At 38.6% G+C, this 16,771-nt stretch overlaps 1 protein-coding gene across 3 annotated transcripts in view; it reads left to right on the top strand.

Moving 5' to 3' along the window:
* THEMIS (thymocyte selection associated) overlaps positions 1–16,771 on the top strand; it is a 177,620-nt gene that overhangs the window by 87,467 nt on the left and 73,382 nt on the right. For all 3 annotated transcript variants that reach the window (XM_070557020.1, XM_070557021.1, XM_070557022.1), the window contains one exon: positions 2,956–4,004. In XM_070557020.1, coding sequence (XP_070413121.1) covers positions 2,956–4,004 — 1,049 coding nt within the window. The remainder of the gene's footprint in view (positions 1–2,955; positions 4,005–16,771) is intronic.

The raw sequence follows: 16,771 nt of genomic DNA, 5'->3' as shown, positions 1-16,771 counted from the left end.
AGAAGATGATATTTAAGCAGACTTGAAGAAGAAGAGTTGACCATGAACATATCAGGCTGAAGGATGTAGCAGGCAAAAGAAACAGGCCATGCAAAGACCTGATGAACAAGAAGGAGGCCAAGGAGGCAGCAGTAGGTTAGAGTGAGGTAACTCAGTGGCAGGTGAGATCCAAGTGATGCGTAGGAACATGGCAAAGGCTCTGACTTTTATTCTGAGTGAAAAAGACTGCCATTGTGGGGCTTTGAACAGAAGAGAGACGTATCAATTTGGCAGTCCTATACAAATTTGACTGTAAGAACTCTACTTAGGAAGCCCTTGCAATAAACCAAGAAAGAGATTATGTGGTTTAGATCAGGGTAGTCCTGATGTAATAAATGTTAGATCCTAGAAAAGGAAAGAAGCTCTGAGATTTCTGACTGAACAAGGAGAATGGAGTCCCAGTAACTGAGATGGAAAAAGCAAATAGACTAGGTTTTGGTTGGGAAGATCAGAATTTTGGTTTGGGCATGTTAATTTTGAGACATCTATTAGACATCCAAGCAGAGATCTTAAGTAGATATCTAGAGTGTGGGAGAATTGTTTGGCTGGAGACATACTTTGGAGAGTCATCAGCATACAGATGGTACTTAAAGACATGCGACTGACTGTGTAAGCTCACGGTGGGCGTGAGTGTAGATAGAGAAAGGAAGAGAACCAAGACTCACTAAAAGGTGTGTGTGTGGGGAGAGTGGGTGGTGTGTAGACAGAAGAAACCAGCAAAGAAATTGAGAAGAATCATAAATAAGAAGGAAGTAAGTGAGGAAAATATAGCAAAGAGGAGAGTCCAATCCACTCTGTCAAATGCTGCTGACAGATCAAAGAGGATGAGATAGGCTGGCACACCTTCCATGGATTTAGGACAGAAGTATTGAAGATAGGCCAGGAATTACATGCATAAAATTTAACAGAGGTTAGACAGCCTGGCCTGGAGGTTTTCTCTGGCAGAAATAAAGTCTTCCTAAGGTATTAAGACAATTTCTTTCCCACAGTACCCACTATGCCCAAATATAGATTGGCATCCAGCTTGCTTTAGAGTCCCTATGTTCTGATGGATCAATTTAGATCTCCCAGAAAGTTCTTAATGGTATCTATTCAACCAAAGTCTAGGTGTTCCCTAGCTAGCTCTACAATTCTTATACCTAGTTCCTTTTGAACCACATAACTGAGATTTCAGAGTTTCTTAAATTACCTTGGGTTCTGTGGCAACAATCTCAAAAGTCTGGATATGCTAAACTTTATAAAATGAACTGATAAAGGTAAGAAGTGTTCTTTTAGCCCCTCTCTCTTTTTTTTAAAATGAGGAATCTTTACAACCTGCAGCCTACAGACAGTAATTGATTTCTTCTTTTTTCTTTTTTATATTCAAGACAATAAGATGACACTTTTTTTTGTGTGTGAGGAAGATTGGCCCTGAGCTAACATCTGTTGTCAATCTTCCTCTTTTTGCTTGAGGAAGATTGTTGCTGAGCTAACATCTGTGCCAATCTTCCTCTATCTTGTATGTGAGATGCCACCACAGCATGGCTCGATGATCAGTGTGTAGGTCCACACCTGGGATCCGAACCCACGAACCCTGGGCTGCCTAAGTGGAGAGCACAAACTTAACCACTTTGCCACCTGGCTGGCCCCAATAATACATTTTCATGCTGTGTCTTCAGGAAGTTGTTACACAGCATGTACAAATAATATGACACAAATTATAGAGTTACAGTTTTCAGATGCTGCACAGTTAATAATATAAAAAGTAATAATATAGGTAATGTTTTATAAGAAAAAATTTTGTTTTCTAAATCTTCCAAATCGTTCATTTTCAAAGGCATGCAAGGAAGAAAGAATGTTAACAGAAGGGTGGCTAGAGATACTGGGAAACAGTGGCAGATCATGAAAATGCTGTAAAATATTAAGTGTTAAGAAACTGTCGAGAAAATAGAAACCACTATAAAATCCTGTTAATATTAACATGTAACTTTATTTTTTAATGTAAGATCATTCATAAGTATATAATGTGGGAAAGTACATGGAGAGCAGATTGTTTCAAGACAATGCATTGAGTCTCTGTAGTCTCAAAGAATGACTTCTGGGACAGTGGACTGTTGGAAAGAATATAGAGAGTCATTAGTGCAGAGGGACACATTAAGCAAAGAAGACATTGATAAGCACCCACCAGCGTACCTAGGGCTCCTGAGTGGCTCCTCCCATTGCGACCCATCCTATGCCAGTCCTTTTTCAGGTGTTAATGCAGCACTGTTGGAGAAAGAAATAGCTTTCACATTGGAAAAAGATTCCGTCTTAGTATCCATTTCCATATATTAATCTTAAGTACCTTACCACCCTGATTTTACAACGTGGTTGTACCCAGAGGCCAAATTTTTGTGTAAAAAACGTATGTTTTGGCCTTATGCAGGAAGGGTCTTATTTGATGTACCAAAACTTTCTTCTAAGATAATTTTACATATAATGTCTAGATCTCAAGAGCATGACTTAAAATGATATAATAAACCTTCTGGAAAAAATGCATGGACATATGCATTTACACCCATGCATATATATTCCTGTATGTTATGTATGATAAAACTATGAAGAAAAACAAGGGGATGATTAACACTGGAATCAGGAGAATGGTTACCCTTAGGCTACAGTGAGGAGGATATGATTTTGGTGAAGTTCATACGGCCCCAAGATGTTGGTTAATTTTTTAAGCTGAGCAGCAGGTTTATGGGTATTGGTTTTATAGAAGATCTATTTGTTTTTAAAATTTGAAAAAAGGAAAGTCACGTATAGGAAAGGTTATATCATGAACATCTGAGTTTGTTTTTTTAAATGAAATTTCTCTCTAGCACTTGGAGAGATTCTTATATCTCCCCACTGCAACATTTTGATGCACAAAATGTCATAATCTATTTTTTTTTCTTTCAGTCCGAAAGGATATAGTCCGCATCCTCCCCAGTTTAGATGTTGAAGTCAAAGACATTACTGACAGTTATGATGCCAACTGGTTTCTCCAGCTCTTATCTACACAAGATCTTTTTGAAATGACCAGTAAAGAGTTCCCCATAGTGGCCGAAGTCATAGAAGCATCTCAAGGAACCCAGCTACCCAGAAGCATCTTACAGCCAGGAAAAACCATTATGATCCACAAAAAGTACCAGGCATCAAGGATCTTAGCTTCAGAAATTAGAAGCAATTTTCCTAAAAGACACTTCTTGATCCCCACTAGCTATAAAGGTAAATTCAAGCGACGACCTCGGGAGTTCCCAACCGCCTATGACTTAGAGATAGCGAAGAGTGAAAAGGAGCGTCTCCACGTGGTGGCCACCAAAGCCTTTCATCCTCCTCATGAAGAGCTGTCATCCGTATCTGTCGGGGACCAGTTTCTAGTGCATCACTCACAGACGACTGAAGTCCTCTGTGAGGGAATCAAAAAAGTGGTGAACGTTCTGGCCTGTGAAAAAATCCTCAAAAAATCTTATGAGGCGGCACTGTTCCCTTTGTACATGGAAGGAGGTTTCGTCGAGGTGATTCATGATAAGAAACAGTACCAGATTTCTGAGCTTTGTGCGCAGTTCCACTTGCCCTTCAATGTGAAGGTATCTGTGAGAGATCTTTCCATTGAAGAAGACATTTTGGCTGCTACCCCAGGACTGCAGTTGGAGGAAGCTATCACAGACTCTTATCTACTCGTAAGTGACTTTGCCAACCCCAGGGAATGCTGGGAAATTCCTGTCGGACGCTTGAATATGACTGTTCAGCTAGTTAGTAACTTGTCTAGGGATACAGGATCACTTGTAGTCAGGACTCTGGTTGAAGAGATCACAGAAGAACAGTATTACATGATGCGGAGATATGAAAGCTCTTTCTTGCACCCTCCACCTCGCCCTCCCAAGCATCCTTCAGTGGAGGAAACAAAGTTAACCCTGCTCAGCTTAGCAGAAGAAGGGACAGTGGGTCTGCCCAAGTCTTCCAAGGTAAGGCTATCATTTTACTGTCGTTCCTCTCAAGTGTTTTTCTTGAGGCAATTTATTTCAAATCTCTTCTGAGTTTGTGTTTTGCTTACTTTTCTCTTTCATGCCATATTTGAAATGAGCCTTTCTGATGCACAGTAGATGAATGAACACCAACAGAGCATGAGCTGTCACAGCATTTTGTATTTTGATGCTTACCCAGTAGATGTGACAAGAAGTTGATATTGGATTAGAAATAGCAGGGATGACATTTGGATATGATGACCCGAATTGCCATTTCAATGGGTTTTGGTAATTAGGAATGTTTTCTAAGGTGCCTCAGAAGCAAATCTCTTTTATTTTGAAAGTGCTGTTCATTTTTTCTAGATAGAGTTGTTTTAATACTTCTTCCAGGAAATGAGCAGACAATAAATCCCTCCTTCTCCTGGGGGGTTACAAATACCATGCATCTATAACACATGTCTTCAGTTTACTTTATGTGCAGAAAGATGTAAAAATATCTTGGCAGAACTGTGTGTGAGCATATGAGCATCTGCCCACATTCTGCCTATCTGAGAATTGTAATCTTTAACAGTTCTATTGAAAAACAAAATCAATAAAATCACATACAGTATGAGATCGTTACAGAACCAACAACTCCATAACCACTCCAAAGATTCTGGGAGGGGGTGAGTTGCAGCTTCATTTCTACTTGAAGTCTTTGCCTCTCGAAGACTGCCTGCTGAGGGTTGGAAAGCACTTGTCCTTCCACTGGGAGCAGAGGTCGTTTATCTGGCCGGGAGTGGTTCTATGGTGTGTGGAAGAAGTGCATTCTGGCCTGGCAGATGTTGTGATGGCAGCTTGGGGAAACAAAGCAATTAGTAAAACAAAGAGAGGTGCTGTGTTTACTCTCTATATGCAGGAATGATAGCAGCCTCAGGCTTCAAGCACTGGATATGGAAATGGTTTTAATTCTACATTTCAAAGATGGCATTCTGATTGTATGCTGGGGAAATCCAGTAAGATCTTCAAACTCATCTTCTGTCAAAGATAAAACCAGCAGAAGTTTCCTTTCCAGAAAAACAATTTTGAAGGAGTTATTTCAAATTAAGTTGTTCCCAAATAATGTTGATTAGCAGGCTGCTATTAAGGTGGAGGGTGTCTGGCTTCTTTTGTTTAATATATTTTTACTACCGAGTTGAACGTGGTGAGAGATGAAATGCTCTTCTCATTTTTAGTGGTAGCAGAATTATGTCCTGTCCCCATCTGCACCCCTTCACCCCTCCTAAGGTCCATGTCTCAACCTCCAGAAGCTGTGAATGTGTTCCATGGGATGGCAAAAGAGATTTTGCACATGTGCTTAAAATTAAGGACCTTGAGATGAGGAGATTATCCTGGATTATCCAAGTAGGTCCTTAGAAGGACCTTTACACAAGAGGCCTTAAAAGAACCTTTTCCAATTGAGGGCAGGGTCAGAGAGAGCTGTGACTACAGACGAATGGTCAGAGGGATACAACGTTGCTGCCTTTGAAGATCTGGAAAGGGAGCATTAAGCCAAGGAATGCAGATGGTCTCTAAAAGCTAGAAAAGACAAGTAAACTTTCTTTCCTAGAACCTGCAGAAAGGAGGGCAGCTGTGCAGACATCTTGATTTTAGCCATTAAGACTTGTGTCGGATTTCTGACTCATAGAAGTCTAAGATAATAAATTTCTATTGTTTACGGCACCAAGTTTATGTTACAGCATCAAAAGAAAGCTAATATAGGACATGAAGTTGGGAGGGAGGAATAAGTACAAACTTTAGATAGAAAAACCTATATTTAAGTTAGCACTTGTTTTGTAAGCAAAGTAGCTTATTTTTCTTTTTCATTTTGAATTGATTAGCTCATGGAGAACCTAAGGGTGCAGCTAAGCTTTGGGGACAATTGGAGACAGGATCTTGAACACGGCCAGAGTGGTCCTTACTTTTCATCACATATTTGTTTATTTTCTCAGGCTAGCTTTATTCACAAGAGGCATGCTACTGCTAACAGTCCTGCATCTCATAGTTTCATCACTAGAGAAGAATATAATCTCTTTGTCTGTTTCCAATTTAAAGAGAGAAGGACTTTGGGGTCCAGCCCAGTGGTGCAACTGTTAAGTTCCTGCCCTCAGCTTCAGTGGCCCTGGATTTGCCAATTTGGATCCCGGGTGTGGACCTACATATAGCTTATCAAGCCATGCTGTGGCAGGCGTCCCACATGTAAAGTAGACGAAGATGGGCATGGATGTTAGCTCAGAGTCAATCTTCCTCGGCAAAAAGAGGAGGATTGGCAGCACATGTTAGCTCAGGGCTAATCTTCCTCAAAAAAAAAAAAAAAGAAAAAGAGAGAGAGAAGGAATTTGGGTCACATTTTCATCTCTTGGTTCAATCAACTCCTTGGCTGCTCCAACTCCAGCCAGTTGGTGAGGAAGGGGATAAGGACGGGCTTTCTCAAATAACAGAGATGTTGGAACAGGACATGAAGATCTGGAGACGCAGAAGAATAGATGTCCATTACAATCAGAACTGAAGGAATCCAAAATCCTGAACTATTAAGAAAGCATTCATAGAAGCGCCTCCAGTCCTCCTCCTGGGTTTCTTCTTTACTGTCATGCTGCTACCACACTCACAACACTTCTGACGCCAGATGTGTGGGGCTTTTCCCTCCCCAGGCAGTTCTTCAACGCCAGTTGCATGTCCAACTCGGTTCTGTCACATCTACCTGGAGATAGTGTTAGGTCTCACAGGTTAAGGGCTCAGTCCCACAAGACTGCCCCCTCTTCAGAAGCCAATCGCAAATCGTAGGTCCCCAGATTACCCACAACTTCTGTCTAATTTAGCTACAAATCAGAGGTTCTCACAACTTCCTCCTCAGGTTTGACGAATTTGCTAAAAGGGCTCACAGAACTCAGGGAAACACTTATGTTCACCACTTTATTAAAGGATATGATAAAGGTTACAGATGAACAGCCAGATGAAAAAATACATAGGGCGGGGTCTGGGAGGGTCTCCAGTGCAGGAGCCTCTGTCCCCGTGGAGTTGAGATGTACCACTCTCCCGGTATGTGAATGTGTTCACTAACCTGGAAGCTCTCCAAACCCCATACTTCTGGGATTTTTATGGAGACTTCTTCACACAGGCATAATCTCCATTTCCAGTCCTCTCTCTTCTGTGGAGAATGGAGGGAGGGGGGAGTTGAAAATTCCAAGCTTCTAATCATGGCTTGGTCTTTCCTGTGATGAGTCCCCCTCCAGGAAGGTTCCAGGAGCCCACCCAGAGTCACATCAGTAGAACAAAAGATACTCCTATCACCCAGGAAATTCCAAGGAATTTAGGAGCCCTGTGTCAGGAACTGGAGTCAAAGACCAAACGTTAGAACAAAAGACGCTCCTAGTGTTCTTATCACTTAGGAAATTATAAGGGTTTCTGGAGCTCTGTGTCAGGCACCAGGGACAGAAAACAATATACATATTTTCCATTATCTCATAGCTAGTAAAATGAAACTAAGGCAGTCTTTAACTAAATTCATACATGTAGGATTCTAGATCAACTTAATGATTCCTGACTGCTTGTTCAGTTGTTGGACCCCATGTGGATTCTTATGTCCAGTTCTGAGCCCCACTTCAAAAGAATATGGGTAACTGAAGGTTTTTAAGATGTTAGGAGTTGTTTGTTAAGATGTTAAAAGGTCCGGGAATCATTTTTCATCCGAGCTTGAGAGAACTGAGTAATAGTCTAAACTTAAATGACTTGGTACTAGATGATATTAGTTATTTTATACGTTTAAAGAGCTACTCTGTGGCAAGGAGTGCATTCTTATTTTCCATTATAACATTGGTAGAGAGTCAAAGGGAGAACAACTTTGGTGTAATGTGTTGGAACAGATTTCTTGTCTCTGAAAACGTCATAACAGATGCTAGGAAACCCTGGGTCAGTGATGTTGTTAGGAGACTCCTGCTTGGTTCAAAGTTTATCAGTCAGTTGAGAAGGGCCTATGATTCTTTGTCTGTGATTAGTTCCTTCAATTCTACTGTGGTAGATAAAGAACTATATTTTTTTGAAATCATTTAAAAATGTCAGAGGATGCTATAATTTACCTGTGTTCAGATCTGCTGACCTTCTCATTTTCGACAATTTTTCTCACTGTGAAGACAGACATCCACTTAGTGGATCGTTTTTGGAATATAAACAGAAACTGTCGGTTTCCTCATAATATTCTCAAAAGTCTTGCAACTATTTTTTATTATCACAAAGCCATCCTTTCATATATTTCTTTTATGTTTCTTCTGACATCTACGTTAAAGCTCTTCTCTCTCTATGTGCTTTTGAAGTGATCAAATAGAACATTTTTTATACTCAACAGGCAGGAAGCAGCCATTGAAAACAAGTCTCTAAGATTTTAGATTGTGTGTGGAATACTTCTTTACATTTAGAGAACAATTTGTAAGGGTTATTCAGAGTTTAAATGTTCAAACTCACTTAACTCACTAAAATATCATATTACATACGTAGAGAAGAGTATCGGATGCTTCATTACATAAATTTACTTTTGCCTTCCCAGCAGGTCATTAGCGTTACTAGATCATTTCTTGCGCTGTTGACTAACAGGACAGATGTACAGGCTGTCTAAGAGCGAGAAACCAAACTCACTCGGCGTTAGCCAAATTCACTTGTGGCAGGCATCCATTGTCAGTTATGAACCCTACAGTTCATCTAAGGAGTTTAGAAATTAAGAATATACGAAGACAGGTTATAGGAACTAGGATAAATAGAAAGAATTGTTTTCCAAAGTAAGATTGCCAACTGTTCCCTAGCTTTAGAAAAACCTAAATAAGAAAAAAACCAATTGTAGTAGAAATTTGAGAATTCTAATGTGGATATGAACAGGGGCAGGTGAGGGGGGGATGGATATCAGCAGAGACGACAGCACATCGTAAGGCCGTGAAATTTTACACTGAAGGATTTTGTTGTTGTTTTTAAAATGTGATTGTTAACTGTTTGGGAGAATAATATATGGGGCCCAAACAAAGGGAAGAGAATATACCAAGTGATCCCTTAAAATTCCTTTTAGGCTTGTGACAATGTGACAATGTAGAAATAGTGTCTTTCAAGATGTGTGCATTCTGACCCTTTATTTATTTTTTTTGTGAGGAACATTAGCCCTGAGCTAACATCTGTTGCCAGTCTTCCTCTTTTTGCTTGAGGATGATTGTCACTGAGCTAGCATCTGTGCCAATCTTCCTCTATTTTATGTGGGATGCCACCACACCATGGCTTGACAAGGAATGCTAGGTCTGTGCCTGGGATCTGAATCTGCACACCCCGGGCCGCCAGAGCAGAGTGTGTGAACTTAACCACTATGCCACCGGGTTGGCCCCCTGATTCTTAATCAGATGAAAACAATATTATAAAAGGTCTAAATCAATGAGCTTGGGCCTAAAATTGTATCCTAAATAAGAATGTTGTGGGGTAGACTCTCCTTCCTTAAGGGTTAGTTTCTATGTCAGAAGTAGTTTCAGATAGTTTGAAAGAACATATACTCACTGGGGTTTTTGCCTGTCCTGGATATATATGGCTATGATTTCTGAGTGCCACACAGGAGAAATGTAACTTCTGTATCCTTATGAAAGAGCCTATAACCAGATAGGAAAAACAAACCGTTGGTTGAAAGATGAGATATTCCACTCCTTCAGAGACTGCAACAGGGAGCAGAAATCTTGCATTTCACTAACTCTGTTTGGCCATTTAATGCCCAAGTGTCCACTTTGCTGCCAGAATTTCTAGACTTCTGTCAGACAAGAACACCCACAGGAGACATTAAGGCAGAGAGCAAGGGAGGCAGTAATGGCAAGGTACTGTGAATTGAGCAGAAAACAAACCCTGTAGCGGAATGAGAGTGAGGGCTGGAAAAGACAGAAGGAGAGCACTAGTTTTGGGGAAGTGTAGAGAGACACTTCAGCAGCTGCTGCTGCAGGGTGTGAAGACTTGCTTCTGATCTGGTGTGACAGTTAGAGTGGCTCAAAAGTGTTAAAGAAACCCACGCTCCTGGGCTAAATCCTGATCTTTAGAGAAGAGTGTTACAATCACTCATGTGTCATCTATAGAATTCGGTCATAGATAGTGTGATCTGGTCTTGTTTTTGTTAACCTGATGTGCTGTAAAGACATTAAGAGTGTTTGGATTTGTAACCAATGCCGAGCTTCTGAACACTGATGTGGATCTAACCTGGGTGTCCTCTTGGTCTAACATAGAAGTTGGAAGGCTGTTTCCCTGTGAACAGGGAAAATTATTTTAGCAATTTTAAAAGACCATAGGCGATGAAGGCAGACGGTAGGCTTACTTCGAATATTGGGGTTTTAGAGACCAGCCCAGTGGCATAGTGGTTAATTTCGTGTGCTCTGCTTAGGTGGCCTGGTGCTCACAGGTTCGGATCCGGGGTATGGACCTACACATCACTCATCAAGCCATGCTGTGGCAACGTCCCACATACAAAGTAGAGGAAGATTGGCATGGATGTTAGCCTGGGACCATCTTCCTCAAACACACACACACAAATATAAATAAAAATAAAAATATACTTAAAAAATGGGGGCTTTAAATCTGGATAATAAGAAACGTAAAGGGAACAAATGATTTTCCTTTAAAAAAGTTGACATATTTGAACTCTGAGATACAATTTCAGCATATTTTTGGCTGATATTTGAGCTGTTCTTAAAGCAAGACACATACAGATGAATTCATCATGGATTTTTGGTTGCCTGAGGTTACAGTTTAGTAAATGGCATGAGCCTGTAAACAACCAGCTATAATAGGCGGAAGTGAATAAGATGGGAGGAGAGGGCAATGGATGATTAAAGGAAGTACTGAGTTTAAAATTAGCCAAACTTGAGTTCCAACGGAAACCTTGCAGGTAGAAGTCTGTGCGGAATGGGAAGTGCAGAATATTTATAAGCTCTTTTTGTGCTTCTGGAAGTGGGCAAGTAATCAGAACTTTTAAAGTTTTACTGTAAGCATGACTTGTACTACATTAATACCTCTAGCTGGGTAGCTGAAGAATGGTTTAAGAGTTTTAAATGAAAAAGAATTGGGCAAAGTAAGGCATTAGGAAACATTGCTTGATTTTAAGAGAATTTCAACAAAAAAATGAACAAGTTCTTAAACTATTACTAAAATACTCATCTTTCTCCAGAAAGTTTATGTCCAGTGAACTTTGTTTCCATTCTGGGATGACTAAGTACACTTCTAGTGGAAATACTTGAATGAACCAAAGTTTTGGCCCTCTTTGAGCTTATAACCAACTGAGAATGTTCTCACAGGGAGAGTGAGGAAGAACTGATGGAAAACATTAATTAATACTGTTCCTTGCCTCCTTCTCCCATCTGTGGAGTCAAGAGCTAAAATATCACCAAACACATGATTATCATATTTTCAGTGTTAGTGAGTTTTACTTTTTAGCTCCAAAAAAGTGTGAATTAAAAAAATGTGCTTATTTTCCCAGCAATTGGCAAAATGATTGAAAGAAATCTGGAGCAAAGCATTTCACATTAGATTTCTGGTTTTTATGAAAGTTAGAATAGTTTTCATTTTCTTAACTGTCTATCTCCTGGAAATCCCTCTTTAGAAATGACCAGCTATAGCAGGAGAATTAACAGTTTGGAACGTTCAATGCACAGTATGTATAAAGTGAGGGCATTTCAATTGCCAAGTTCTTATAATCCCTCTAGGGATTTTAGTGTCCAGAACCATTGAGTTGAGTGTGGGCTCACTAGATATTTACGTTCTGTTCTTTGAGCTCGCTACCTTCAGTTTTGTTTTTTAAATTAAAAAAAATCTAAAGAATAGTTGGAGAAATCTATAGAAGGTAGGTTCTAACTAGCTTTGTAGTTTTCAGAACTGATTTATCTGAGTTTTCCATTACTATATTTATCAGTTATGAATTTATTTTAGAATAAAAACTTTGCCTAAAAATAAATTCATAAGATAAGCTATATATTTGGGCAAATAAGTTTTGCTACAACTCCCCACTTTCTTGCAAATCAACCATTACTTTTAATCTTTTGGCAGTGTTTTCGTTGATGTCAGACTTGCCTAAATGAAAACATTTGTGCTTTGCTTCCCAAATGAAATTTCCTGAGTAAGTGTTAAGATAGAAAATGAGTATAAGATGGCTATGAAAGAATGCATAAGGATGGGCTTCTAAAAATAAGTATTTTTTTCAAATTTTGATGAGTAGAAAATGTAAGAAGAAAAAGATTTATATGAAAAATAGAATAGTAAGTAAAAATTAACCTTGAACTTAAGAGACCACAGGGTCCATAAAGACTCTAAAAATTTGTAGAGAAAGAAAAGATTTATACAAATGCCTTAGCCAACATTTTACAACACTGAACTCCTCATATAGTACTTCACGCAGAATCTAACTTCAGTATGATCCTGTCTTAGAATGCCTCCACCCAGTACTCATTATCAAGATACACTTCTAATAGAACAAGTTGCTCTTAGCTATTTTGTAAGATATGCCAATTGTTTAAGACATTTACCATGAACCAATTACATAGTTACTTTTAAATTTGATGAGGAGAGAAAAAATTAAAAGAAATCCTATAAAATCAGAAGGCCATTGACTACAAAATTAACAAAACAGGAATAAATTTAGGTATCAAATGACCACAGCAACTATATAGTAAGTCTCTGTTATTTATGCAGACACAGTTCAGGGTTGATTGTAAGATTATGGACTTACATAATATATAAAAAGCAAGAAATATCTGTTCCCCTAGTGTAAGAGATAAGGACGTAATTTTAACTTGTAACATTATGCTTATTTAGATTACTAAACTTTATATACTATTTGTCCTTAATGGAAGTTTGTTGTTTTCAACTGCCTTCCCAATCTTAACTAATGTTTAAAAAGTACACAGTTACTAGTTGTGAAATAAGGTAAAACTCCAAGTCATGTGAAGTGTGTTCTCTCAATGGTGATCCAAGGATGGGAATTGCCTCCCCAAATTATTTTTCTCCTCTTTCTCTCTGGATGCAGTTTCTCCCCTGAGCTGTAGTCATTTCTACATTTTCTGTTCAAACTAGGTTCTTCCCCAGCCAAATTCTCTCTCGTGGGGTTGTCAGGCATCCTGTGTTCAATAAAATATTGTAAGGTCTTGGATCCAGACTGGTCTCAGACTTCTGTAATTAAAAAACCACCTGCCCATTACTGAGTTCTTCCTCTGTCTCTGGCATTATCTAGCTGCTTACATGTATTGTTATCTTATTTAATCCTTCACACAGCTTCATGAAATGGTGCTGTTATTATCCCTATTTTGCAGATGAGGTCATTGAAGCTGAGAGGTACATAATGTGTCCTGGTTACCAGAAATACCTAGGTTGACAAATTTTATGGTCGATCCTCAGTCCTCATATTACTTGAATACTGAGTGGTAAATGGCACAGTTGAATAAGACTACTTTTTGAAATCCTTTCTTTGTCTTCTGGAACATCATGTCCTCCTGATTTCCTTATGCTGCAGTGGTTGATTTTCTCTTGAATTTTTTGCTGGCTCTGCCTTAACTGCAAACGTTCCAGTGCCTTAGGGCTTAACCCTCAATCTCTTCTCTATCTATGTTCACTTTTTAAGTTCCTGTCCACTCACAGATCCCTTATTTTATACATACAAAATAGCTCTCAGTAGAATAAGTCATATATCTGGATTCATTAAGGAAAGTAACTGGAAATGATCTCATATCTTTCTTTTAAAATCTATTTAAATGTGCTTCAAATCTGTCATCTTTTAAAGAAACTTCAATGTCTGAGAGATGCCAGCCTATAACACTGCCTCTGGTCTTTAGCAGTTACAAAATCTTCAACTGTACCTCTGGGTGATATCAAAGCTCAGGGAAGTGATCAGGTGAGGAAAGACACTTCCTTCTGATATGCTATTCTTGTAAATGTACGTTTTTCACGCTAAGGGTTTTTCTTTCCTGATCCAGTGATTAGAAAAAGCTGGAGAATACTTTAACTATCCAAGAGCTGTTATAATTTAAAGGAAGGCCTAAGGCCGTTCCTGGCATCAGCAGAAAGCCCTTCGGTAACAACTCAGCTGTGGTTGAAATAAACTTTAAGAACTAGAACTAAGAGTAGGACTAGCACTAGTAATTTTAGAATTTCACATCAAGTGAGTGATAACATAAGATCCGGAGAGAATACGAAGCCTTTTCTTCATTAAGAGAGATGTGGATCCATAAAAAGAAAAAGGCTGATAAGGATTAATATGTTAAGGAGCTCAGAATAATGGACACATTCTTAATAAGCCAAGAAAAATTCAGAATATATGACTGCTACAGAGAGGAAAACTGGAACTATATACTTAGAATAAAAGATTGAGGAGGAAGATTTAAAAATCTATTGGTTTGCATTTCTTTAAAATTACTCTAATTGTACATTGTATTTAAAATGCTTTTAAATTATTTATATCTATAATTATTTTAGATGATAAAATTATTATTATTATTACAATTGTTTGCACCTATTTTAGTTCCATAGATATAAATGCTTAATTACGTGTCATTTGCTGTGTTAAGCACTGGAGACACATTAGGTGAATGAAATACAGTATTTATGCTCAGGGGGCTTCCTGTCTAATGGATTAGAAACAGGAGAGCAGACAATTACACTATGGAAACCGGAGGGAGGAGTGCTGTTGGAGGGTACGGGAATTTGGGAGACAACGGATTAAGACCTCCTTTGGAAATTTGAGACTGAACTCAGAAAAGACTATTTAGATGTTCAGGTTGAAATAGGTAAGTTTAGACAAGTAGAATTATTCAGCTATAGAGTGATGTTTAGTGTGATACAGCCGGAAGGAGCATCATGTGTTGGCCATGGTGTGTAGGCACAACTCTGTCAGGATCGGGGAGAGGTTTAGAATGGCTGTAGCACAGAGTAATAACATAAGGGTGGAAGAGCAAGAAGGTCGGATCAGGAGACGTGTGTCATTACCACATTTCTTAGCTCAGGGTTCACTTAATCATTCTTTTACAGACGGGCAATGAGACTTCCTCAGAAGCAATTTATTAGGTTTCCTGCCACACCATGCTCTCCCAGTGGTCAGAACTCAGTTTTCGCCTGTCCTTTACCTAGTTCAGCCATCAGGTAATTACATGACTGTGGACCCCTCTTTGGCTAGTTTCCTAAGGATTGCTACTATGTTCTTGGGGAACTCACCCATCATCCCTTACCTTTCCTCCTTTTAGTCATTTCTTTTCTTTTTATATTTCGAAGAGGTACCTTTTTTTCTGTTACTTTTACCTCTTCTTTGACAATAAATCCTGGTGCCGTATTGACCCCATAGCTAAAACTTTAGCACCTGAAACAGACTGGTTCTCATTTTCTCTTTATCCTCCTTGGATTTTCTACAGAGGAAAAATTAAGGCTATGTAGCATTTCAAGTAGAGAAATAACAATAAAATTTCTATTTTAAATACAAAACATCTAGAAGAGGCAAGTTTATAGGGACAGAAAACAGATAAGTGATTGCCTAGAGCGGTGGGTAGGAGCAGAAATGAATCGCAAACAGGTGTGGGGCATGATGAAAAAGTTCTAAAACTGGAGAGTGACCATGATTGCACCACTCTGTAAATTTATTAAATTCATTGAATTATACACTTAATGATGGTGAAAACATTGATTATACCTCAACAAAGAAAATCACTCTAATTATAGAGCAGATGATTGATTCAAATACAAACAGGCAGACCAGCTGTAAAGCTAAAGTATTCATATAAGAGAGAGAAGATGACTGCCTTCACAACCGGAAGAGAAATATTCAAGAGGATTTTAGGAGATGGTATCTGTAGGATGTGCAGTGGATGAAATGTAGGGGATAAGAAAGGCACAATATGGGGAAAATATCTAGATTTCTGATATAGGTGTCAGAATGAGTAAAGGTGGAATTCATTAAATCAGGAGCACAGGACATAGACGGGAGGACGGTTTTGCAGAGGCAAGGTAGGAGTTTAATTTAAAGTATGCTCGGTTTGAAATATCTGTAAGATGTCTAGGTTGAGATGTCTAATATGAAGTTAATGATGGTCTGTAGTTTAGGAAAGAATTCCAGGCTGAAGTTGATGACTCAAGTGTCAGTAAATATAATTGGTAAATTATATATATATATATATATATATGATTTATATATATAAATTATATATAACCCTAACCCTAACCCTAACTTCTGTGAGAAGATGAGATGAAGCTGGAGAGTGTGTAGCTCATGAGAAGCAAAAGATAGATTTTGGTGAGAAAGTCCAAAATATAAGGAATAAAAAGAAGTAAATAAAAAGCAATTAAAAATTAAAAATAAGCAACTGGAGAACTTTATTAACTAAGTGCTTCAATGAATCAGTCACTATTCTAAGCTTTTTAACTGTATAGGCTCACTTAATCCTCACAAAATCCCAGTAAAGTTAGTGCTAAAGTCATTATCTCGATTCTACAGATGATTAAGGCTCATCAACTTTGGGTAACTTTCCAAGACCAAAAGTCTGGATTATTGCCCTTCAGGTAGAAATAATGAGCAATGTTTTAAGAGACTGAGTACCGTGGAGAATATTTATGATTTTAGGATTAAAATTCACACTGTAGTTGATTGATGCCTGTTGTTTTTCCTAAGAAAAATTGTGGAAATCATTAATGTACTTAATTTATATGTAACTTAAAATTTCATGAAACTGTGAGTTGTCAAAGGAAAATTTTCTGAAACATGGCATCCTCTGTTAGGG

Source organism: Equus przewalskii, chromosome 9 (assembly GCF_037783145.1).
Source record: "Equus przewalskii isolate Varuska chromosome 9, EquPr2, whole genome shotgun sequence".
Taxonomy (NCBI): Eukaryota; Metazoa; Chordata; class Mammalia; order Perissodactyla; family Equidae; genus Equus; species Equus przewalskii.
Note: the sequence above shows the minus strand (reverse complement) of the source record. Positions and strands in the feature narration are given on the sequence as shown.